The 27,206-nt window shown below is 38.1% G+C and overlaps 1 protein-coding gene across 1 annotated transcript in view; it reads left to right on the top strand.

Moving 5' to 3' along the window:
• MYO3A (myosin IIIA) overlaps positions 1-27,206 on the top strand; it is a 240,178-nt gene that overhangs the window by 199,031 nt on the left and 13,941 nt on the right. The window contains exon 32 of the mRNA XM_080662723.1: positions 25,726-25,832. Coding sequence (XP_080518849.1) covers positions 25,726-25,832 — 107 coding nt within the window. The remainder of the gene's footprint in view (positions 1-25,725; positions 25,833-27,206) is intronic.

Genomic DNA, 27,206 nt, shown 5'->3' with positions numbered 1-27,206 from the left:
CTTCTACTTATTTGACTTTTGTAGATGCTACATATAAGTGAGATCATGTAGTTGTTTTCTTTCTGTGCCTGGCTTATCTCACTTACCATAATGTCCTCCAGGTTCATCCTTCTTTCTCATGCTAAATAATATTTCATTGTGTGTGTGTGTGTTCATCTGTTGACGGACACTGAGGTTGTTTCCATATTTTGGCTACTGTAAATAATGTTGCAATGAAAATGGAAATACAAGTATGCTTTCCTTTCCTTTAGATATATACCCAGAAGAGGGATTTCTGATAGTTCTAATTTTGTTTCCTGAGAAACCTCCACGTGGTTAGTGTCTGCCCCAATTTACATTCCCTCCAACAGTGTACAAGAGTTGCCTTTTCTCCACATCCCACCAGCATTTTTACTCTTTTTTTTTTTTGATAATAGATCCTAACAGATGTGAGGTGATTCATTGTGATTTTGATATAATTCCCCTAATGATAAGTGATATTGAGTCCTTTCATATAATGTTGGCCATTTGTATGAGTCAGGTCATTTGACAATTTTAAATCAGGTTGCTTGTTTTCTGCTATTGAATTGTTCAAATTCCTTATATATTTTGGACATTAACCTTTATCTGACATATGGTTTACAACATTTTCTCCCATTCAATAGGTTACTTTTTAATGTTGTTGCTGGTTTTCTCTAGTGTGCAGAAGCTCTTTAATTTGATATAGTCCTACTTGTTGATTTTTGCTTTTGTTGCCTGAGCTTTTGAGTCATATCCAAAAAATCATTGCCATCTCAATGTCAAGGAGACTTTCTCTGTTTTCTTCTAGGATTGTTATGGTTTCAGGTCTTACGTTTAAGTGTTGAATCTATTTTGAGTTAACTTTTGTGTATAATGTAATATGAGCCCAATTTCATTCTTTTGCATGTGGTTATTCAGTTTTTCTAGCACCATTTATTGAAGAGATTATCCTTTTCCCACTATGTATTCATGGTGCCCTTGTTGAAAAGTAGTTACTCAGACATGCTATGCTTAGGTTTATCTCTGTTTTGTTCCATTGGTATATGTGTCTATTTTTATGCCAATACCATATTGTTTTTGATTACTATAATATAGCTTGAAATCAGGACATGTTATGCCTCCAGCTTTGTTCTTGTCTCTCAAGATTTCTTTGTCAGGGACTTTGAATAGGCCTCATAACAGCTAAATTTTTCTAGAAAGTCCAATTACTTCACTTTCTTCTTCAGTGTGCCAATATTTTAATGAACCTAAAAAGGCTATCAGAACCAGTTGTTAGCTTATCTGGAGAGAATTGTAACTCAGTGACTTTTTTTAACTTCAGGTATAGAGAGAGAACTTTTTGCTCCATGCACATATAGAAAGGTTACATAGTCTACTCCACTTGTTTGAGGCTACATTGGCAAATATCCAAATCATTCCATGTCCCTGAGGGAGCAGAAGAAGTGCCTGAGTGAGTGAAAACCCAGAACCAAGGAGTAAGGAAGGACACTGGGAGATGTAGTAGATGCCAGTGACAAGACTAGACAGTACAGTTACTCTCAACAGATGCTGATGAAAAGCCAAGAATAGCTTCAGAGCAGATGGCCTATCTTCATTAAGGCCATGAAGGTGCAAATATTCCCCACCCCCAACCCCAACTTAGATGTGGACTAAAAGAGGATAAAATAAAGATGGAAAAAAAGAGGAAAATTAGAAACCTAAAATGATTAAGTTTACTCAGAAGATACTAAGAAAATTGAAAGTCACTGAGTTTAATTAGGATTCATTAAAAATAACATAATGCTAGAAAATAGAAATGAGCACTAAGAGGTAGGAATTAAGTCTAGTTATAGGAAAATCAAGTTACATCTGAATTGTTGCACGTTGTGAAAATTTAACCCTGCCATAAACAACTACATTGCTGAAAGATCCTTCAGATTGCACTGTATGAATAGAATTTGATGACTTTTAAAGAAACATGGAAGGCCAACAAGAGATGATAGTGGTTTGGACAAAGTGATAGCTGGAAGGTAAACAGTTTCAAGTGACTGTTAGTCAGTAGAGGACCTGCCAGGTAGGCAGGTGGACACGTATGTGGTTACTGAAGCCATAGAGTAAATGAGATCATTCAAGTACTCCGCATACAATGAAAAGAGAAAAGAACCCAGAGCAAGAGTTAAGACGTGTACAGGTCAGATAGAAAGGAACCAGCAAAGAGGAGCAATAGGAGGGGAGGGAGGACACCAGGGAGCCCAGTACCTCAGAAGCCATGGGAAGAGGCTCCTAAGATATTGTACAGAATGATGCTGATGGAGCAAGACAAAGAGAACTGTAACATATCCATTGACTTGCCGAAGTATTAACAATTACTTACTAAATTCCTCAGTTTTTTACAATATTAGAATAGATATGAATTGAAAAGAGGGATAGATACAAATAATTACTATGCTATTTTTGTGGAAGTTCACCCCCAATAATTGCTAGACTTTATCATTGGATATAGTCTATATTCATATATTTAATGATCTATGCAAATGCTTTTTTATTTCTTGAGTAGTTTATAAAATGTTATGGTAAAATGTAGTTGAATTAATTCAAACTAAAGTCACAATTTGAACCAGATATTGCTTGGTCAATATTTAATCCCTGAAATGGTTCCAGGTCCATTATTATATCTTTGGATGTTCTTGTTTTACCTAGGAATTGGACAACTCCACCCTAAATTTTCAGACTCTGATTTTCTTTATAGAACAGCCTAGGTTTGCCAACCATATTTAAACCAAGAATTCCCACCACCCATTCCTTATTCCTCTAGTTCTAGTGGTTTTCTCAGTGACCTTTATACACCTGTAGACATTATACACTTCACACAGGCATTCAGGTGCATACTTGTTGAAGGGATTAGGTTATCACTACCACTTGTCTCAAAGTTATTTCACGTAGATTAGTTTTGTATTCCTCAAACAGATTTTCAATCCTTTGCCAGCAGGACAATATCATATATTATATATTCATTTTTTGTTACCATAACACATTTATTCATCACATAGTAAACATTCAATAACTGCTTATTAATTGGCTGAAAAGGTGTTTAATTTCCTCCAATATTTATAGGGGAGTGAAGTATAGTGACCAGTGGAGTGAAGATTAGAAAGTTTGTTTTTTGTTAAAACAAAAAAATGTAACATTACATTCTTTAAATACTCATTTATTTTCATATATTGTCTACTCTAATGCACCTTGTGATAAAAAATAAATAAATAAGTTCTTATATAGAAGTCCTGTCTCCTTAGATCACCTATTTATTGCTAAACAACTGAATTTGGAACCTCAAAGTACAAACAGCTGCCCTCACATGCAGAGGCAGATTTAGCTGATATGCTGTGGGACCTGTTAGGTTGGGATCAACAGGCCACCCCTGCAGTACTGTCCTTCATGGCAAACCCTACTTCCCCATGAGAATTTTCACCTGCCCCAAAGCTACACAACTCAGTCAGTGATACTCTCTGAGTCTGCCCAGATCTCTACAACCCTGCCAAGGCATCTGACTCCTCAGCAAGGTGTAAGATCATCAGGGTGGGGCAAGAGTGAGTCCAGAGGGTAGGGCTATTGAATTTCCCCAGGCTGATGCTGCACAGAGAGGAGTGCTTCACCAAGAAAGGTAGCATGTATGGTGTGGAAGAAGAACTCAGTTCAGGAATCCTGGTAGCTGTCCTTCAGCTCTCTCCCCAGAGTCACAAACCCAGACTCTACTCACATGACTTTAGCTTGGTCTGCCTTCTCTCTGCCAGAGCCCAGTGGTGCAAAGGAAATTCTGTGTGTTGGCCTTTTAAGAGGGTACCGGTGTCTCTAGTGGACTCCTGTCTCTCCTGATGGAAAGAATCTCTGCTGATTTACACAGCCAGATGTTATGTTGGCATCTCTTCTTGGCTCTGTTGCTCTGGGCTGTGGACCCAGCTTGGGGTTGAGACCCCAATTTCTCAGGGAGAATCCCACACAGCTGAGTTATTCCTCCAGAACCCCAGTCACTGCCTATGGGAACTGGGTGAGTCATTTTTGCATCTCTACCTTTCTTAACAGTCTTGATGTGGCTTCTTCTGTAAATCCTTGGTTATAACACTTCTCTGCAGCTGGTTTTCAGTTGGTTATTCAGGTTGATTGTTCTATAATTCAGTTGTAATTCCAGTTTGGTCCTGGGGGACGAGGTACCTTCCATCTATTGCACGCCATCTTGGATCTCCCAGTGTATTTCTCTTTTCTGTTTTTCCTGTGGTTGAATAGTATTTTTTTCTTTTTCTAAAAATATTTATTAAATTACAACCATTTTTAAATTACTTTCTTTCAATTAATAATTAAAACATTTAATGATTTACATTTTCCTATGAATATAGTTCTGGCTGCATCTCATTCATAGTTTTTATATGTAGCTATTTTCATTATTTTGAAATAATTTATAACTAATTATAAATTCTTCACTCCAGACTATCTTATTGATTTTTAATATGCAAATTTATTTTTCACATCTATCTCAATTACATCATGGTCAGGAAATATAATCTGGGTCAATTTATAATTTTCAGGATTTGTGAACTAGTCTAATATGTCTAGTTATAAGAACAATTAAAAATACTAGGATTTTAAAAGAAGGCATTTTCTCTATTTGATATGAAAATATGAATATTCTAGAGGCCCAGTGCATGATATTTGTGCATGGGGGTGGGGGGTCTCTCAGCCCGGCCTGCACCCTCTCCATTCCAGGACACCTTGGGGGATGTCCTACTGCCAGTTTTGGACATCCCTCTCACAATCCAGGACTGCTGTCTCTTAACCACTCACCTGCCTGCCTGCCCGATTGCCTCTAACCACTCTGCATGCCTGCCTGATGCCCCTAACTGCTCCCCTGCTGGCCTGATCGCCCCCAACTGCTCCCCCCTGCCAGCCTGATCGCCCCTACTGCCTCTGCCTGCCTGCCTGATTTGCCCCTAATTGCCCTCCCCTTCTGGCCTGATCTCCCCTATGTGCCTCTGCCTCGGCCCCCACCACCGTGGCTTTGTCCGGAAGGACAGAAGGATGACTGGAAGATGTCCAGTCTATCCGATCTAATTAGCATATTACCCTTTTATTAGTATAGATTATATGTGAATTTACCTTGTTGACTATACTATCTTATTAAATATGATATGCAATTTATCTTTGAACTGACCTCATGTAGTAAGTAATATGGTGTACAACATGTAAAGAAAAAACTTAGTTTACAGTACTGCTAATATTATTGGTCTTTTTTGGGTGCATTTTAATTAAAAAAAATAATGGGGAGATGGGGGGATATATTGTTCCTAACGTTTCTGTTTCCATGTTAACTCCATGTCCTCTGTAGTTTAAAGTAGATTAAAAGTATGGAATGAGAAGAAATATTTTGGATGCAAAAAATTTAGCTATTGCCCTAACCAGTTTGGCTCAGTGGATGGAGCGTCAGCCTGCAGACTGAAGGGTACCGGGTTCGATTCCGGTCAGGGGCATTTGCCTTGGTTTCGGGTGCATCCCCAGTGGGAGGTGTACAGGAGGCAGCTGATCAATGTTTCTCTCACATTGATGTTTCCGGCTCTCTGTCCCTCTCCCTTCCTCTCTGTAAAGAATCAATGAAGTATATTAAAAAAAAAAAATTTAGCTCTTTTCATCTAAGGCTTCTAGGTCAAGTGGTTAGTCTGAATTAATTAGGTGAACTCATCATAAATCCATACTTCAGAGTGCAAACTTATGTAAGGCAAACTGCTTTATATAATTAGTATTTAGTATTACTAAAATACTAGAAATAAATGATTCTCACTGAATTGTAAGTTTATAAATAAAAATAATTTCTTTTTGAATACTAAAGGTTGCTGTTGTTTTTAAGAGTTTTGGGGAATTAGTATTACCAGTTATGAAAAAAAATAGCAAATAAACTTAGGAAGATAAGTGTTCACCAGAGGTATGTTGGGTGGGAAGCAATATAACCTCTTTATTTTCTATTCTTAATGAAATAATAATCATATAAAATATATAACCCAACATTATTTGAGCTTCCTGGCTTTCACATAAATGTAGGTATATTTACAGATACATGTGGAGGAATCTTGTTGGATAGTTTGCAAAATACATTTCTAGATGCTAGCATTACAATGGTAAAATGATAGGCATATCTAAAAAATATCAAATCTGCACCATTATAACTGAAAATTCCAGGGTTATTGTATGGATCTAAATGTCATAAATATTTAGAAGCAAATGGAAAATTGCTATTTTCCTCCCTGACATTTACTCTGAAAGCAGCATAAAAGCATTTTCATTATACCTACTGTACGTTTGCATGGCAAAGGACTGCTCTGATTTAGTGTTGAACTTACTGATGATATTATGCAAATGAAACACAGAATTATAATAGCATCCTTATTTGTTAACCTTGCAACCATTTAAAAATTGTAGCTTGTTGGTGGTATAGCTTCTTCATAAAAGGAGAGGAGAACATGCTTTTGTGTTACTGGGTTTATTTGTTCTACAATTAATCTTTTTCTGCTCTTCACAATTGTCAACACAAATTGCCAGGTGTACCATAATTAAGAAGAAAACATCTCCCAAACTCCGCACACCATTCAGGGAGAAATAATGCAATGTCATTGCATACTTATGAATATAACAGCATTTATTAGAATTTGTAATCAAATGACCATGCTCTAGTTAAATACAACCTATTTATATATTTCTCCTGGTGAAAATGCAGGGGAAGTTAGCTCATATCAGTTTCAATTTATAAACATAATTAGCAAAACAAAGATATAAAATAATCTGTTCAAGCACTTACCTTATTTTTAAATTTCATAATTAGCTCCTCAGTTTTCATATGCATATTATTTTACTCTTGGCACTTTTGCCCTTTTAAACATGTCTTACACAAAGAGAAACCTTATAAAATAAGGTTATAGCTTGTTAAAATTTGCAAAATTTAATTATCTTTATTTATTATCCATGCTTTCTTTAGAGTAGGTAAGAAGCATTTCCAAGCCACTTTACATAATCTAGCTAAGGCTTATTGAGGTCTTACAACAGAGTTGGGTGCAGCAATTATTGGAAAATGCCTGTAGATTTTTGAGAAATACAAGATAATTAAAATTTCAGGTGCCTCTTAGGCTTATTTTAATGGCAGAATTACTTGTAAATAAGCTTGATTTTGGCTTCTGAAGGGTCTTTTATCATAATGGTATGAAACTAGAAATCAAATACAAGAAAAAATCTGAAAAACACACAAAGATATGGAGACTAAATAACAATGAATGGGTTAACAATGAGTTCAAGGAAGAAATCAAAGATACCTTGAAACAAATGAAAATGAGAATACAACAACTGAAAATGTATGGGACACAGTGAAAGTAGTCCTAAAGGAAAATTCATAGCACTAGAAGCCTGTCTGATGAAATAAGAAAAATCTCAACCAATCTAATTTTACACTTAAAGCAACTGGAAGAACAACAAACAAAGCCCAAAGTGTGTAGAAGGAAGGAAATAATAAAGACCAAAGCGCAAATAAAAAAAAAAAATAGAGTCTATAAAAACTATATAAAAGATCAATGAGCCGGGCTGACATGGCTCAGTGGTTGAGCGTCAACCTATGAACCAGGAGGTCACAGTTTTATTTCTGGCCAGGGCACATGCCTAAGTTGCGAGCTCAATCCCCAATGGGGGGATGTGCAGGAAGCAGCCAATCAATGGTTCTCTCTTATCATTGATGTTTCTATCTCTCTCTCCCTCTCCCTTCCTCTCTAAAATCAATACATATATATATATATATGTGTGTGTGTGTGTATATATGTATGTGTGTGTGTATATATATGTATGTATCTATGTATATGTATATATGAATATATATATGCATGTATATATGTATATATATAGATATAGAATATATATATAAATACACATAAACATATATATTAAAAAGATCAATGAAACTTAGAGAGAGCTGTTTCTTTGAAAAGATAAACATGATTGATAAACATTTAACCAGAGGAAACAACACCAAAGAAATACAAAGAATTGTAATAAAATATTATAAACAACTATATGCCAACAAATTGGACAATCTGGAAGAAATGGTTAAATTCCTAGAAATGTATAATCATCCAAACCTGAATCAGGAAGAATCAGAGGATCTTAAAAGACAGATTACAACTAGTGAAATTGAAGAAGTAATTTAAAAAAAACACAACAGCAACAAAAAAAACCTCCCAACAAACAAAAGTCATGGACCAGATGACTTCATAGGTGAATTTTATCAAACATTTAAAGAACTAACATCCTTCTCAAACTATTCCAAAATACGCAAGAGGAGGGAAGACTTCCAAGCTCATTTTATGAGGCCAACTTTATCCTAATTCTAAAACCAAATAAAGACACTACAAAGAAAGAAAATTATAGGCCAATATCCCTGATGAATGTAGATGCTAAAATTCTCAACAAAATATTAGCAAACCAGATCCAGCAATACATTAAAAAGATCATATACCACTATTAGGTGAAATTATTCTGGAATTCAGGGTTTGTACTATATTCATACGTCAATAAATGTGATATACCACATAAACAAAATGAAGGATGAAAATCATATGATCATATGAATAGAGGCAGAAAATGCATTTGATAAAATCTAGCACCCATTTATATATATATGTATGTATATATGTATGTATGTATATGTATATATGAATATATTTATGCATGTATATATGTATATATAGATATAGAATAGATATATATAAATACACATATACATATATATTAAAAAGATCAATGAAACTAAGAGAGACAGAGGGAACATACCTCAACATAGAAAAGGTCACATATGACAAACCCATGGCCAACATCATACTCTGTGGGCAGAAACTAAAAGCTTTTTTCTTAAGATCGGGAACAAAAGTGGATTGTCTACCTTCACCACTATTATTCAACATAGTTCTGGAAATTGTAGCCACAGCAATCAAACAAGAAGAAGAAATAAGCAACATCCAAATTGGAAAGGAAGAAGTAAAACTGTCAATATTTGCCAATGCCATGATACTGAATATAGAGAATCCTGAATATTCCACCAAAAAAACTATTAGACCTGATAAATGAATTCAGTAAGGTATTGGGATACATAATAAACATCCAGAAATCAGTTGCATTTTTATACACCAATAATGAACTATCAAAAAGGGAAACTAAGAAAAGAATCCCATTTAACAAGTGCATCAAAAAATACAAAATATGTAGGAATAGATTTAACCAAGGAGGTAAAAGGCCTGTGCTCAGAAAATTGTAAGACACTGAAGAAAGATATTAAAGAAGGTAAAAATAAGTGGAAGTATATACTGTGTTCATAGATAGAAAGAATTAACATCTGTAAATGTGCATACTACCCAAAGCAATCCATAGATCAATGCATTCCTATCAAAAGTGTATTTTATCGAAATACAGCCAATGTTTCAAAATTATATGGAACCATGAAGTTACCCTGAATAGCCACAGAATCTTGAGAATGAATAACAAAGTTGGAGGAATCGTGCTACCTGATATCAAACTATACTACAAGGCTATAGTAATCAAAACAGCATGGTAGTGTCATAAAAAGCCGAGATATATATTAATGGAACAGAATATAGGGAACCCAGAAGTAAATCCATGCCTTTATGGTCAATTAATATTTACCAAAGAGGGAAGAACATACAAGAGGTATTTGGTACATGGTGATGGAATGCTTGGACAGACACATGAAAAATATGAAACTAGACCACATTCTCACACCATATATAAGAACAAATTCAAAATAGATTAAAAACTTAAATGTAAGACTCAAAAACATAAAAATTCTAGATAAAAACATCAGCAGTAAAATCTCAGACATTTCTTATAGCAATATTTTTTCTGATACATTTTCTTGGACAAGGGAAACAAAAGAAAAAATAAACAAATGGAACTACATCAAACTAAAAAGTTTTTTTACAGCAAGGGAAACCATCAACCAAATGAGAAGACAACCAACTGAATGGGAGAACATAATCGCTATTGATATAGCTGATAAATGGTTAATATCCAAAATTTATAACAAATTTTTATAACTCAACACCTTAAAAATAAACAATCCAATTTAAAAATGGACAAAAGATCTAGATAGACACTTCTTCAAAGAGAACATAGATGGCCAATAGACGTATGAAAAGATACTCAACATCAGTAATTATCAGAGAAATGCAAACTAAAACCACAATGAGATATTACCTTACACCTGTCAGAATGGCTATCATCAATACATGAACAAACACAAGTGTTGGTGAGGGTGTGGAAAAAAGGGAACCCTCAGGCACTGTTGATGGGAATGAGGATTGGTGCAGCCACTGTGAAAAGCAGTGTGGAGTTTCCTCGAAAAATTAAAAGTGGAACTGCCTTATGACCCAGTGATTCCATTTCTGGGAATATATCCAAAGAAATCCAAAACATTGATTCAAAATAATATATGCATCCCTAGTTTATTGAGGCACTATTGACAATAGTAAATATTTGGAAACAGCCCAAGTGCCCATCAGTACATGAGTGGATAAAAACCTCTGGTACATTGTAATATTGTAAAACCTCTGGTACATTGTAAAATATTGTAATATTGTAAAAACCTCTGCTACATTGTAATTTTTGTAAAAACCTCTGGTACATTTTGTAATATTGTAAAAACCTCTGGTACATTGTAACTTTAAAAACCTCTGGTACATTGTAATTTTTTTATGGCTGAGTAGTATTCCATTTATATGGAATACTACTCAGCCATAAAAAAGGAAATCTTACCTTTTGGGATAGCATGGATGGACCTGGAGAGTATTATGCTAAATGAAATAAGCGAGTCACAGAAAGATAAATGCCATATGATTTCACTTATATGCGGAATCTAATGAACAAAGTACTAGTAGACAAAAGAAAAAGAAAAAGAAACTCATAGATACAGAGAACAGAGTGACCGCTGTTAGAGGGGAGTGGTGCTGGGGCCTGGGTGAAATGGTTGAAGGGATTAAGCAAAAAATAAACAAAAAAATCTCATAGACACAGACAACAACATGGTGATTACCAGAGGGAAAGGTGGTTGGATGCTAGTGGAATGATGTAAAGGGAGGATAAATGATGATGGAAGGAGACTTGGGATAGTGAACATACAGGATATGATGATCTATTATTGAATTGTACACTTCAAACCTATATAATTTTATTAACCAATGTCACCCCAATAAATTAAATAAAAATTTAAAAAGAAATACATCAAAGATCTAAATGAAGCTAAGATAATGTTTTTGAAAATAAAAATAAATAAATATATAGCTACTTACTTTAAAAAAGAAGGCAAAAAGAATAGAAAATAGAACAAGATTATAACAATTATAATTGATAATATTAAAATCTCACATTCAATAAATGCAATCAATATTACTAAGACAATTTGGGTCTGACATATAAATTTTCAAGAATAAATTAGTCAATGTGACCTTATGTCTGTAAAAGAATTACTTTCACAAAAAGGTTCCAAGAACTTAGTGTTATAGGCAGTTGCAATCCAAGTTCATGAAACAGGTAATTCCCATACTATGTAATCTGAGAAAAAAAAAACAACAGAAAAATGGAGGTTACATATCTTATGACAGTCATGTATCCTCAAACCCAAGTCTGACAAATAACATTTAAGAAAGAAAGAGAAAGGGGGCAGGGAGGATGGAAGGGAGGAAGGAAGCAAGGAAAGAAAGCTAGGGATCAATCTCAGAAATTTAGAGGTATGACTCCTAATACAGTACTAGATAATTGCATGCAATATTACATTAAAAGACTCTCCAAATAACACATTAATGTAACAATATCAGAAGGTCAAAAGAATACAGTCACCGTGATAAATGCTGAAACAGTCTTCATAAAATCCAACTAGTGGTCCTGGTGAGAAGCCAAATTCTTACTAAGTTAGGAAGAGCAGACTTTTTAGCAATATGCAGAATGTATTTTTTAAACACGTTGTCAACATCATAATTAACTATGAAACACTGGAAGCAGTTCCATTTAGAAGGCAGCATTACAATAAGCATGCTAGCAAAAATACTTTTTTGTATTTTGGGAGAATTTCTAACTGACACACTAAGACAGAAAATAGAAATTTCTAAAACTTATACCTATTGAAAAGGAAAAGACAGAATTGTAAGAGTATTTGTATATAACATGAATTTTGACCTTAAAAATCAAAAGAATGAGCCAAAATAATGATTGATACTAGCAATAAAATTCAGTAATGATAGATAGGTATACAGATATTCTTTCTTATAAAAATGTAAAATGGAGAAAGAGATCATTGGAAATAACAGCAAAAAAAATTAAAGACATTGAAATAAAGCTAATAAGAAAACCAAAAAGAGACCAAAAAAGAGGTGGATAATGGAATGACATTACATAGTGTGTCTGAATTGGAAGATAAGATACTATAAACATGACTATCCTAAGATTAATTTCTAGACTTAAAAAATGTTGCATTCAATCTCTGAGATTTTTTTAGAACTTAAGAAAATGTCCCTAAAGATTATTTGTACATTTCAGGAAAAATTATTATAAATGAGGACTTTTCTTATTAAATAATAAAATAAATAATATAAAACCATAGCAATTAAAACCATATGCCTCTATTATAATAATCAACCACAGATTATTTGAACAGAATAGATAGCCCCCAAATTGACCTTAGTATTTCTGAAAACTTGTCACTAAAATATACACAGCAAAGCAATAAGAAATGGATAGATAATGCTTGAAATATTTCTTATTTGGGGAGAAGAAATAAGAATCCTACCTTATGCTGACTACCCAGCTATACTAATGATTCAAAAGTAAGGAATAACCCAAAAGAAACCAGATGGTATGAACTGAGTATTGTACAATCTCTACTTTGGACAGGACAAAGCATAAGAAGTAATAAAAGAATTACAAAGAAAAAATTGAACTGCATAAACAAACCTTCTAGAGATTAGAAAGCCAAGATTAAAAGTTAAAGGGTTAAGGACAAATTGGACAAAATATTTAAAACAAATGTAAAAAGGGTTGTCATATGTAATGTAGAAAGAGCTCTCACAAATCATTAGGAAAAACATTAATACCCCAGTGGAAAAATGGGCACAAGAATGGATTTATTTATAGAAAAATAAATGCAAATGGCAATAAACATATATATGATCACCCTAAAAATACAATTAAAACAAGTTGCTATTTTTACTTATCAAACTGGCAAGAAAGAAAAAAATATTTAACTGTGAGGATAATGTGCGAATTTAATTATTCTCAAATAGTAATGGTGAGACTGTAAAGAGTCAACATTTCAAAAAGTGACTTGACTATGTAAAAAGAAGAAACAAACATTGAAATAATTTATATCATTGACCCAGTAAACCCACTTATGAAAACATAGCCTAAAGGAATAATCAGAGCTGAAAAATAAAAATGTATGTACATGGCAAAATAAAAAATTAGACAATAAGGAAATGATTAATAAGGAATGACACATTCATATATGGAATACTAACAGCCCTTAAATTCATTTTTCAAAGAATAACCTTGGCAAACTGCTAGCTACAGGATAAAATATTGCAGAATTGGAATTGGATAATGTAAATAAATCAGCTTAATATTCCCTCATGTGAGATGGTTCATTAACAAGAGCATCTGTGTAGAGAGCTTTAGAAAAGCCCGGTGACTGGTTGAATAAGAACTAGGTGCTCACTCACCAACAGAGCAGACACTTTCCATCCCTTGCTGACTTGGGCCCTCAGAGTCCATGTATGTATAAAATTAATCATCTGAATAATGTTACTGCAGCCTGGCACAGAGCTTGCACAGCCATGTGTAATAAGACTAGGGTGTCATCTGCAGGTATGTTATCTTTGCTGCCAGGCTGGCTTGAGCCACTAAAATCTTGCTTGGCATCTTCTCTGGCCATGCTTGTGACCAGACATGCTCTAATATGGAATATGGCTTTTTTAAAGTATTGGTATGTCTTACCTTACCTTGAGAGGAACCATCTATGCTTGTGTTATCAAACATGAGCAGAGGGTAAGAAAAAAACCTAAATGTTGCTTGTTTAAAATCAGGCAATGTGTTTTAAAAAAGGCCAATCTGAGAAAATTACTATGTAATAGTCAATAAATAATTTTCTAAAGTTTGGCTCTTTTGGGAAAGAAATGAACAGGTTTTCACCTCAGGCTATATACCCAACTATTTATAACCAAGAGGTTATTAGGGAGCCTTAAATGCTACTCCTGAGTTTCCTCATTCTTCAGGCAAGTAAGTCTGTGCTCTGTTGTTTGACTGTATCCTGTCCTGTGGATGGGCACACACAGGATACATGCTCATGGGTCAGTGTGACAGCTCACTGTCCCCATCAAAGACGGCACTGTCAAGACAGCATCAGCATCACTGTGCATTCTCATACGCCTCTGCTAGGGCACCCTCCTTCGATAACTGTGCACATGAATGGCAGATAGCTGGAAGTAAGGGTGTAACCTAACCCCAGGGATTGAAAAAAAACTAACTAGCCTTTGAAGACTCTAATCCAGCCGTGGGCAAACTACGGCCCGCAGGCCGGATTGAGCAGAGGGTTCTCTTGCTCTCCCCTCCGCTCCTTTACTTTGAATTTATATTATTTCACACAAACACTCCATCCATGCTTTTGTTCCGGCCCTCCGGTCCAGTTTAAGAACCCATTGTGGCCCTCGAGTCAAAAAGTTTGCCCACCCCCCATGATCCCAGCCCAACGAAAATGACAGAAGGTATGTAGTGATCATATCCAAGAGACAAATGATAGTCCAAAGGCCTCATGCCACAAACAGAGCTATTTGATTCTCCCCTGTTTCTCCTGTGATGTAACTAGAAGAGACATAAAGGGCAGGCTGGGGGAAGCAACTTACCTAAATCTGAGAGTGTAATTAAAAAACGAAATGTTTTGTGATAAGGTTCTGGATATCAGTGCAACATACCTAAATCAGAGAGTGACAAAAAGCTTAGAGCCCATGACCTATAGGGTGAGTACAGGTGTAAACTGGCTATAGGGCATCAGTGTCCAGGTGGTAGAAAAGAAGACAGAAGGAATCGCTTGAGCAGTTCTGAATGGGGTGGGGCTGGTAGCTGCCTATTGAGAAGGTCAGAGGAGAGGGGTGAGTCAGACCCACTGAACAGTAAGGCAAACAGAAGTGTTAAGGACACACAACGCACGAGAAGAACCCACCCTTATAACTCTTCACCTCAGACAGACTCAAAAGAACAAAGACCACGTAGCAGAGTAAAGCTAGTGGTCAAATCTAGGCCCCGCATGAGAAATGAAAAGACCTCCAGGAGCTCAGCAGAAAGCAGATAGGAGCCATGCAGACCTAAACGGCCCACACAAGCTCAGAACCTGTATCCATTTCTCTTCAAGAATGGCTAGCCCGGCTGAAGGACAGAGGAGGGGAAAGGCAAAACCAGCAGCTTCCCAAAGGCAGGTTGCAACCTTGACAACGGTGAATCCTGCCCTGGACATGCAGCAATGAATATACCTCCCTTCCAAGGTTTCCTGTAGGTCACTGTTGTTGCTCAACATTCAGACTGTCGGGAGTAAATGGAAATTTACAAAAACTGATTTCTTAAGAAATTACAGTAACATAAATGCACTTCTGTCCTCATCTAATTTAGGCATGTGATACTTATACAAATTATACTCTGCATGCATGTATTCTTAAATAAAATCGTGTAATTATTAAAATGAGAGTAATACTGAAATTTAATTTCCTAAAGCAAATATTGACCAGTTTTAAATCTATCTTTTTGGGGAGGAGGATGCAAAGTGTTGAGATGTTTGTCCATTCGTTGTTTTTAAAATGTTCATTCCTAGTAAACTAAGACACTTAATGAGATAATTACCAGAACTATAATATAAATCAATATTTACCCTCTGACTATTTAATATAGCAATAACCTTTACCATCTAATATTTATCATGCACATCACACAAAACAGTCACAAACCTAATTTTGCTACTGCCAACATTGATATGCTACTGATCATTTGTGATTATAAATGTTTATGTCACTTTTGTAATTAAGGGGTTAGACTAGAGTGATGGTAGCAGGCAGTGTTTGTACTCCCCCAAAGGAACAAAAATTTAGAAAACAAAAATAAACTTGAACTTTTCTGAAACATTTGTATGCTGATAAGCTCATGAGAACTTTGCTCTTCAAAAATAAAAAATAGTCTGGGTAAATTTAATCTGAACAATCAGACCCTGTTTATTATATTCATCAATAATTTTCCCTTGCTGGCTGCCCACTTTGCATGGAAGGATCTTAAATGAGACACCCTTTAAGGATATGCATCCTCGCCCTAACTGGTTTGGCTCAGTGGATAGAGCATCGGCCTGCAGACTGAAGGGTCTCAGGTTTGATTCCAGTCAAGGGCATGTAGGAGGCAGCTGATCAATGTTTCTCTCTCATCATTGTTTCTAACTCTCTATCCCTCTCCCTTCCTCTCTGTAAAAATCAATAAAATGTATTAAAAAAAAAAAAGAATATGCATCCTCGAGATTGTCCTGCTGAAGGAAAAAAGTCAATTAACACTAAGCAGATCCTGCAAAATACAAGAATTAAACAGAAATTCTGAAAATTCAATGCATTTTGACATTTTTTAAATCTCTATAATATCTGCATACTAGCATATAAATTTATAACTTTAAGTAAATAAATGTGACCATACCATACATTTCAGGATTCTTTTTATGCAGTATGTTTTATTTTCTCTTTTTTCCTATTTTCTTCTCCCCCACCCCTCTGTTCTCCCTCCCCAACCCACATTATTTTCCCTTAATGGAACCTTTATTATCAAATATGCATTAATATTTTTGTAGATATGCATACATGTACTTATACACACATATAGACAGAGTTTTCTGTCATTCTTTTATATAAATAGAATCATAATATAAACACTTATGTATCTTGCTTTTCTCCCTCAGTACTTTAACAGGAATCCCGTAATATCAACTGGAATTGTTATAATTTATTCTTTTTTTCTGGTTGTATAATATTCCATGTGTGGATCACAATACTTTATATAACCTTTCTTCTATTGTCAGATATTCACTTTTTAAATTTTTTGGCACTGTGAAAAATGTTGCAGTAAACATCTTTGCAAATGTCCTTGTAGCCTAGGATTTTAATTTTCTGAGAAAAGTCCTCAGAAATTATTGAGTTGAAAGGTAATTTTGATTTTGATAGATTGCTTCATTAAAAGGCCCTTAAAATTGATATTTCCTTCAACAATTTCTGAGAATACACTTTTTCTGACATCCTGTCCAATCGTGTTATCCTTCTTTTTGATCTTTGCTGATGTGTCTGAAGTAAAATGATAATTCATTGCTATTTTAATTTATATATAGTTTTTATCTGCTAGTAAGCTTAGGTGTCTTCTGTGATTATTGGCCTTTTGGATTTGCTCATCTTGACTTCCCTGTTTATATCTTTTACCCATTTTTCTGTTGCTCTTTAATTTTGTAGTCATTTGCTTTTCCTCTTGTATATTAGAAATATCACCTCTTTATTTGGAATCTGTGCTATACATGTGGTTTTCTAAATCTATCTTGTCTCTTTGATTTCATTGACATGTTAAGGCTTTCATATATTTTTTTTTATTGTTTAAAGTATTACACATAATAGTACATATATCTTCTTCCCCCCCCCCATTGACTTTCCCCCAGCCTCCTCTACCCCCCATAGCATGCCCTCATCCCACCTGCCCCCCAGTGTCTTGTGTCCATTGGTTGTGCTTGCATGCATACAAATCCTTTGGTTGATCTCCTTCCCCACCTCCCCAACACTCCCCAGCCTTCCTGCTGTAATTTGACCGTCTAGTCAATGCTTTACTGCCTCTGTATCTATCTTTTTGTTCATCAGGATATAGTGTTCTTTATTTTCCATAAATGAATGAGATCATGTGGTATTTTTCTTTCACTGCCTGGCTTATTTCACTTAGCATAATGCTCTCCAGTTCCATCCATGCTGCAGCAAATGGTAAGAATTCCTTCTTTTTTTATAGCAGCGTAGTATTCCATTGTGTGGATGTACCATAGTTTTCTAATCCACTCATCTGCTGATGGGCATTTAGGCTGTTTCCAACTCTTAGCTATGGTGAATTGTGCTGCTATGAACATAAGGGTGCATATATCCTTTGTGATTGGTGTTTCTAGTTTCTTGGAATATATTCCTAGAAGTGGGATTAATGATCCAATAAAAAAAAAATGGGCAACAGAGAGAAACCAAGATGGCAGCATAGGTAAACACCTAAACTGCTGCCTTGCACAACAATATCAAAACTACAACTAAAAGACAAAACGGACACCATCCAGAACCACAGGAAAGCTGGCTGAGTGGAAATTCTACAACTAGAAGGAAAGAGGAAAGCACATTGAGACTCAGAGGAGCTGCAAAAGGCTGAGGTACGGAGACTCACACGTGGAGAGGACAGGTGGCTGTGTGCACGGGCGGCTGAGTACATGGCTGGCTTTCTAAAGCGGGAGGGAGAAGGAAGCTCCCGACTGCACTGAACTCCAGTCCCAGGCAACACGCTGGGAAACCAGACTCATTTGGGGGGAATCTGGACTGTCAGGAAAAGAGAAAGCACACTGAGACTCAGGAGCTGTGGAAGGCAGAGGTCAGGAGGCACGCACGCGCAGAGAGGACTGACTGCTGAATGCAGAGGTGGCTGAGTGCGCAGCTGGCTTTCTAAAGCAGGAGGGAGACGGAAGCTCCCAACTGCGCTGAACTCCAGTTCCGGGCAAGTTTCTGGGAACCCCGACTCATTCGGGGAGAAACTGGACTGTCTGGCAACGGGCGAAACTCGAGGGCGGCTTTCACTCAGAGGTGCTTGCAGTGATTACCGCGGGACACTGAGACCCAGGGGCCTCATAAGGCAGGGCTGACAGGAAACCAAGGCTGTCTGCTCTGCCCTGAAACTCTGCCCCATCCAAGCTGAGCACAGAGGCTTTTGCAATTTTGCAAGTCTTGCCTCATAAGGGTGTCTCCAGCACAGAAGTTCTCCCAGCGTAGACACAGCTGATCCTCACAGCCGATTGGTCTGGAGGTCAGTTCCTCTCAGTGATACCAACAACAATCAAGGCTTAACTACAACAAGGCTGAGCACACAGTCCACAAAGAGGTACACCAAGAGTGTCCACCTCAGGTAACTGGGGAGGCTGAGCCACTGTGCCCTAGAGGACACCTAACACACAAAGCTACTCTACCAACTCAGGGAAGCAACGAAAATGCGGAGACAAAGAAACAGATCACAAATGAAAGAAATGGAGGAAAGCAAATGACTGGATATAGAGTTCAAAACCATGATTATAAGGTTTTTCAAGAATTTCCTAAAAAAGGCCGATAAATTTAGCGAGGCCATCAAAGATATGAAAAAGGACCAACTAGAAATTAATCATACACTGACTGAAATAAAAAATATTATACAGAGACCTAACAGCAGACTAGAGGACCACAAGAATCAAGTCAAAAAGTTGAAATACAAAGAAGCAAAAAACACTCAGCCAGGAAAGTGAGAAAAAAGAATCCAAAACTTTGAAGATAGTGTAAGGAGCCTCTGGGACAACCTCAAGCATACCAACATCCAAATTATGGGGGTGCCAGAAGAAGAGAGAGAGCAAGATACCGAAAACCTATTTGAAGAAATAATGACCGAAAACTTCCCCCACCTGGTGAAAGAAATAGACTTACAAGTCCAGGAAGCGCAGAGAACCTCAAACAAAAAGAATCCAAAGAGGACCACACCAAGACACATCATAATTAAAATGCCAAGAGCAAAAGACAAAGAGAGAACCCTAAAAGCAGCAAGAGAAAAACAGTTAATTACCTACAAGGGAGCACCCATATGATTGTCAGCTGATTTCTCAGCAGAAACTATGCACGCAAGATGGGAGTGGCAAGAAATATTCAAAGTGATGAATAGCAAGAACCTACAACCAAGATTACTCTACCAAACAAAGCTATCATTCAGAATTGAAGGTTAGATAAAGAGCTTCACAGATAAGAAAAAGCTAAAGGAGTTCATCACCACCAAACCAGTATTATATGAAATGCTGAAAGGTATTCTTTAAGAAGAGGAAGAAGAAGAAAAAGGTAAAGATAAAAATTATGAACAACAAATACATGTCTATCAACAAGTGAATCTAAAAATCAAGTGAATAAAAAATCTGATAAACAGAATAAACTGGTGAATATAATAGAATCAGGGGCATAGAAAGGGAGTGGACTGACAATTCTCGGGAGGAAAGGGGTGTGGGAGGTGCGGGAAGAGACTGGACAAAAAGCGTACACCTATGGATGAGGATAGTGGGGGGGAGGTAAAGGTAGAGGGTGGGGTGGGACCCAGGTGGAGGGGAGCTATCAGAGGGAAAAAGAGGAACAATTGTAATAATCTGAACAATAAAGATTTATTAAATTTTAAAAAAAAATGGGCAACAGACCTAAATAGATACTTTTCGAAAGAAGACAGAAGGAAGGCCAAGAGACATATGAAAACATGCTCAAAGTCACTAATCCAAGAGGTGCAAATCAAAACGACAATGCGGTACCATCTCTCACACCTGTCAGAATGGCAATCATCAACAAACCAACAAACGACAAGTGCTGACCAGGATGCAAAGAAAAAGGAACCCTCGTGCACTGCTGGTGGGAATGCAGACTGGTGCAGCCACTGTAGAAAACAGTATGGAGTTTCCTCAAAAAACTAAAAATGGAACTCCCATTTGACCCAGTAATCCCACATCATCTATTTTTTAATAGGCAGATATATCTACCATTTTATGACTTCTGAGTTTTGGTTAAGACATGTGTACCCCTAGATTGCTCATGAAGCCTCTGGGTTCTCTTTCAAGAGCTTTGTTGGTTTTTTAATTTACATTTTTCTTTAAAGCATCAGGAATTTAATTTTATATCTAGTGACAATAGAGATCCAGTTAACAAAAGTACATTGAGGGTCTACTCTTCACTTAGCACTGTGTCTCTAGGCTAAGACGGAATCCATCCAGCACCTGGCACCTGCAGACCACCACCGGCAAGGCAGGAGGGCATGAAAGCCTGAGTCATGATCCCCATCGTTCCAAAACATACGGACGCATTATTTAGAAAAACAAATCACAGGTTAAAAATAGTAATGTTTTATACATTTTGCTAGGGCTACCATCACAATGTTCCACAGACTGGGTGGCTTAAACAACAGAAGTTTATTTCCTCATAGTTCTGGAGGCTGGAAGTTCAAAATCAAGGCACTGGCAAAGTTGGTTTCTTCTGAGGCCTCTCTCCTTGGCTTGTAGACGGCATCTTCTCCCTGTGTCTTTCCATCGTCATCCTCTGCGTGTGTCTGTGTTCTCATCTCCGTTTATAAGGCTCTGGTCCTATTAGATTAGTGCCCACCCATATGACCTCACTTTAAAGACCCTTTCTCTAAATATGGTCATATTCTGAGGTACTAGAGCTTAGAAATTCAACATATGAATTTTGAGGAAACATAATTCAGCCCATAACATGTTTCAAATGATTTGTTCAGCCTTTAAGTACCAACGGTGTTCACATGAGAGAGAGGTCGCTGGACAGTTAGTGAGAGCATCATGGAAGAGAGAGGCCTGGAGGTGGACACTGAAAGAGGCTGGAGATTTCAGTCTTGCTGCAAGAAGATGAGAATAAATGGAGTCATAGCTATAAACATGGTGTGTCAGGGTTCCTATGAGGTAACTAGGCTGACCAGAGGAGATAATTTTTTGGGGGGGAGTGGAAGATCAAGTTCAAACTGCTGATTGAAATAATCTGGATTTAGAAGTTTAGGCCTAAGGAAGTAAGAAAAAGAAGCTTCATAAAATTTTTTAATGAAATTTCTCACAAATGAAAACCAGATTTTCCTTCCTGAAATACCACTTCAGCATTGACAGAAGTTGATGATTACCTGTTTACAGGAAATGAAGAAGAGGGATAAGACAAGATGACATCAGTATTTTGAACCTAGTGAAGGACAGAAATAATAGTACCATTGAGGCTGTGGTATACAGAACTGTAGATAGAGGAGAAAGGCAGCCACTGGTCCTTTTGAGTCTGAGAGTTTGAGATGGAAGTACTCAATAAGAAATTAGGGCAGGAAGTCTAGAGGGCTGAGAGGGTCAAACCTGAGGTATGCATTAGGAAGTGGTCAGTATGGCGGGCAAACTTTTATTAAGCATTTACTATGTGTCCCACTTTTCCTTAAGTGCCAGGAATACAAAGGTAAATAAGATAAAGTGTCTGCCCTCAGAAACCTCATCCTCAGTCATGAAGGCAAGGAGTGGTCAATAATGTACCAGTAAAATGATACACTGAGAGATAATAAGGACAGATAAAGGGCGTTTGATTTGTCAATAAAGTGTTCACCCTTGGGTGTCTGGAGGGCAGCTTCAATAGAGTCTTGATAATAGAAATCAGATTCAATGGGGAAAATTTGATGAGAAAATGGAGGCAAGAGCAAGACTTCTTTTGTTCCCAGAATTTGATTGTTTTTCACTCTCCTGGCATTTATTCAAATTACTTGTCATTTTCAAATTAATTAATTTTAATTTCAATAATAATGTTCTGATACTTTAATTCAGACTTTAAATAAAATTAACAGTCAAGTTAAAATTTAGTCCCAGGTCGCCCTGGCCACTGTGGCTCAGTTGGTTGGAGCATCATCCCATTCACCATACATTGAAAGGTGGTGTATTCAACTCCCTCAGGGCATATATGGAGGTTGTGGGGATTTGATTCTCCCTGGTTGGGACATATGCGGGAGGCAACCCATCATGATGCAATGATGTTTCTCTCTCACATTGATATCTATCTCTCTCTTTCTCTCTTTTTCCCTTCCTCTCTCTAAAATAAATTCAAAAATTTTTAAATTTAGTCACAGGTGACTTTTATGTTTCTGAAACCATAATAATTTCATACTGTCTTTTTATGTTTCCTTCCATTCAGATTCAACTGAGTAATATAAGTGAATATGACCAATACATTTCTAAATAACACTTTGTAAGAGTCAATGGAAGCTGTTTATTGATCAGCACTGGGACAGATGATAAGCAAAGAGAGGAAACTAATTTTAAAAAAAATACTGTGTATGGTGGTGGCAAGAATTCAGGTTTTACCATATCTCCTTGTGCCTGTGACAGTGCAAGACAGGATGCTGTCAGGGCTTCGATATCTCAATTCTCTCCACTGTCTATTCCTGTGGAGAAGAAGGGAGAGAGAGAGAATGGGAGATGAACTTCCAGGGATTGGTTGGAAAAGTATGTCACTCCTTAGTCTATTACTAATCTCTATTTAACATGGTCTCATTAATAGAGACCTCATTTTCCTTTGTTTTATTTAAAAAATGGTAATGTAAGATTGTCATGGTTTTCTCTGATTAGCGTTGTTCTATGCGTTAAATCTCTAGGAAGTACTCTCAACTATTGATGTATCTTTGTCATCCAGCAATTTCCCATACGTTTTAAAATGAATGAGCTGGATGACATTAGACTATGAATGCTGCTGTGATCAGTATGTTCACCTAGTGGGTTGAACAAGGACTAGAAAGTCACACATTCCTGTGGCTTCTACATCTGGTTGAACCTGATTTACACTGCCAGCCACAGTTGTTTACACATAGTAACTATTAAATATTCATTGACTTGTTTTTGTTTGACTTGCTTTGATTACTTTTGGTTTAGAGCAATTCAGTTTCTCTGTGTATTCTTATAAAAGAATTAGAGATTGTTCCTGTCCCCTTCCTGTACACAAAAATGATCCGTTAATACCCTTAAATTCAGCTATGAAATGTATGCTCAAGTATCCATTTAAAGTAGTATTTTCTAATAAGCACCCATGACCCTTTTCCACCCTGATTCTTATATTCTATCAAGCAGACATTCGTGCACAATTGCAGTCAGTGGATGGAGTGTCAAGAATCATGAAAAATAGGAATACTTTATGAGAAGCCTATTATCTCTGTAAATATAAAGCCACCTATGATCACTAACAACCAAGCATGCTCTGATGATGTTGCAACCATTTGAGAACATGGCTATCCTAATAAAAGGGTAATATGCAAACTGACCATCACTCCAACACAAGATGGCTGCCCCCATGTGGTCAAAGATGGCCGCCCCATGTGGACACAAGATGGCCAGCAGGGGAGGGCAGTTGTGGGCGATCAGGCCAGCAGGGGAAGGCAGTTGGGAGGGACCAGGCCTGCAAGGGAGGGCAGTTGGGAGGGGGGACCAGGCCTGCAAGGGAGGGCAGTTGTGGGGGACCAGGCCTGCAGTGGAGGACAGTGGGGCAACCAAGACTGCAAGGGAGGGCAGTTGGGGGGGACCCAGGCCTGCAGGGGAGGGCAGCTGTGGGTGACCAGGCCAGCAGGGGAGGGAAGTTGGGGGGGACCAGGCCTGCAGGGGAGGGCAGTTGGGGGGACCAGGCCTGCAGGGGAGGGCAGTTGGGAGGGACCAGGCCTGCAGGGGAGGGCAGTTGAGAGGGACCAGGCCTGCAGGGGAGGGCAGTTAGGGGTGACCAGGCCTGCAGGGGAGGGAAGTTGGGGGGACCAGGCCTGCAGGGGAGGGCAGTTGGGAGGGACCAGGCCTGCAGGGGAGGGCAGTTGAGAGGGACCAGGCCTGCAGGGGAGGGCAGTTAGGGGTGACCAGGCCTGCAGGGGAGGGCAGTTAGGGGTGACCAGGCCTGCAGGGGAGGGCAGTTGGGGGAGACCAGGCCTACAGGGGAGGGAAGTTGGGGTGGACCAGGCCTGCAGGGGAGGGCAGTTGGGGGCAAACATGCCTGCAGGGGAGGGCTGTTGGGGGTGACCAGGCTGGTAGGCAGAAGCAGTTAGGGGCAATTGGGCAGGCAGGCAGGCGAGCATTTGGGAGCCAGCAGTCCTAGATTGTGAGAGGGATTTCCTAATGCCCATTTAGGCCCGATCCTGATAGGATCGGGCCTAAACGGGCAGTCGGGCATCCCTCAAGGAGTCCCAGATTGGAGACGGTGCACCAGGGACACAACCCCCCGTGCACCAATTTCATGCACTGGGCCTCTAGTATTGACAGAAGGGGCAGTAAAGAATGACAGTCTTTATTCTTTCTTGGTCATGGTTTTTAAAGTCAGGTCTGAAAATTCTAAATTTTGGCAAAAGGGTTGATTAGTCTTATAGGAAGAGTCCTTGTTTGGGCCATAACATGAGATGGTACCTTAAAGTGAAAGTCAGGCAGGTCTTAGACGGACAGGTGGATGTGTGAATCTGGCAGCAGGGGAGAGGGGAGGAGCAAAATTCCATGAGCATAATCCCCATTTTAAAAGATTTTTAGCAGCTTTGTCTCCTCTCCCCATCTACCTTTTGAACTGCAGTACACTATTCCACATCACCAGACTATGCATTTCTTTTCTTCCCCTTCCCTTCTCCCCCTTAACATTCAAAGTCATAGACCACCACACAACTGGAAGGAAGCACATGGTGAGGAATCTGGTGAGGGTTGGTTGGGGAACAAAAGGTATTTCCTCTTTCTCCCAGCTTTGCCCCAGTAGTGCATATATTATTTTTTATTTATCCCAAAAGGAAGACATTGCTTGATGATAGTCTTTGTAATTGAATACTTGTTTATGATCACCTTTCTTGTAGGTATTTCTAAAGGAGAGGAGCCAAAAATATTGAGACCCCCAAGACGGCCCCGGAAACCCAAAACATTAAATAATCCTGAAGACTGCACATACTATTATCTGCTACATGTAAGTGGCTCACTCTTATTATCAGATGGGAGCCATAGCATCCACAAAACCGTGTCCACACTAGGCCTGTCCAAAGGGGGGACTCTAAATGGGAGACTCCCATCAGTTTCTGCTTCCCTGCCCCATCCCTAGCTGAGGACCTGGACACGTGGCTATCCTCCCGCCATCCTCACCACCCAGGCCTCTCCCCCAGTCCTGTAACCCCATGGCCTCCCAGCAGTTCTCTGCTGGTCCTTTCATCTGAGCTGATATGCAAACATTAACCCAGAAAGAGAACTGTGTCGTAGCAGGAGCTCTCCTGAGAGGGACCTGAATGTGAATGGGTGAGTTTAGGTGAAAATGGAAGAAAGGAAGGAAAAAGAGGCCTTTATTAGGCACCTTTTAAATTCCAGGCCTGGAATGAGGTATGTTCACGTGCACTGGAATATCTAATCCTAGAAACAGCCTTTACAGGGGCATTCCCATCTCACCGATCAGGACTCTGAGACACAGATAGGGCACTTCTTAGCTGTCAAGGTCATTCATTGTACTGGGGTCCTCTCACTCACTGTGGGCACCATGTGAGCTCATTGGCATCCCCCCTGCCAGCCTCCTCTTCCTCTCATGTTCCTGTTCTCTGTGAATGACACCATCATCCACTTGGTTACCTAAGCTAAGAACCTGGTGTCATCCTGGACCTGGCCCTCTCTCTCATACACAGCATCTAACCGTTCAATCTGAAGTGTGGCTTCTACCAGCAAAGCCTCGCTCCCATTCATCCCCATCCCCCTCCTGTACTCTCACAGCAACAGCCCTATTTCAGGCTATCATCATTCTTCACCTGCAATGCTTCAGGCCCCACCTAAGAGCTTCTAATCTCAGCCTCTGTAGCCCATAATAGCAAATTTCTCTAAATGGTCAATTTGATCGTGTTCTTCCCTTGATAATCCCTTTATAGCTCAGCAACTCCCTCAGCATGAAGGCCAAGACGCTATTATTTCTAATAGCAGAGCACAAAATTAGAAAGTACCAAACATGATGCTCAATAATATTTATTAATTGCCACTGAAATGGCAATTGGCTACAGTGACTTCAACAACAGATACTATTCTCGAGATGAGAAATTATAAGAGACTTTGAAATAAAGGAGGAATGTTTATGACTAATAGCCAACCAGAGTGGAGCACATTCTGAGCCTCCACAAATGAGTCCCTGCCCCCAAAAAGCTTACATTGTCATTGAACAATGATTTTTTTAATGAATGTACAGTGTTTTAATACATCTTGAGTTATTACCATAGTGACTGGAATCCTTTATATAACCCTGAGTCTTTAAATCTGTGGCTTCAGTGAAAAATAAAACATAGAAAACTAGTTTATTATTATAAGTGAAAAC

Source organism: Plecotus auritus (assembly GCF_963455305.1).
Source record: "Plecotus auritus genome assembly, chromosome: 1".
In the NCBI taxonomy this organism is placed as follows: Eukaryota; Metazoa; Chordata; class Mammalia; order Chiroptera; family Vespertilionidae; genus Plecotus; species Plecotus auritus.
This window is presented reverse-complemented; position numbering and strand designations above follow the sequence as displayed.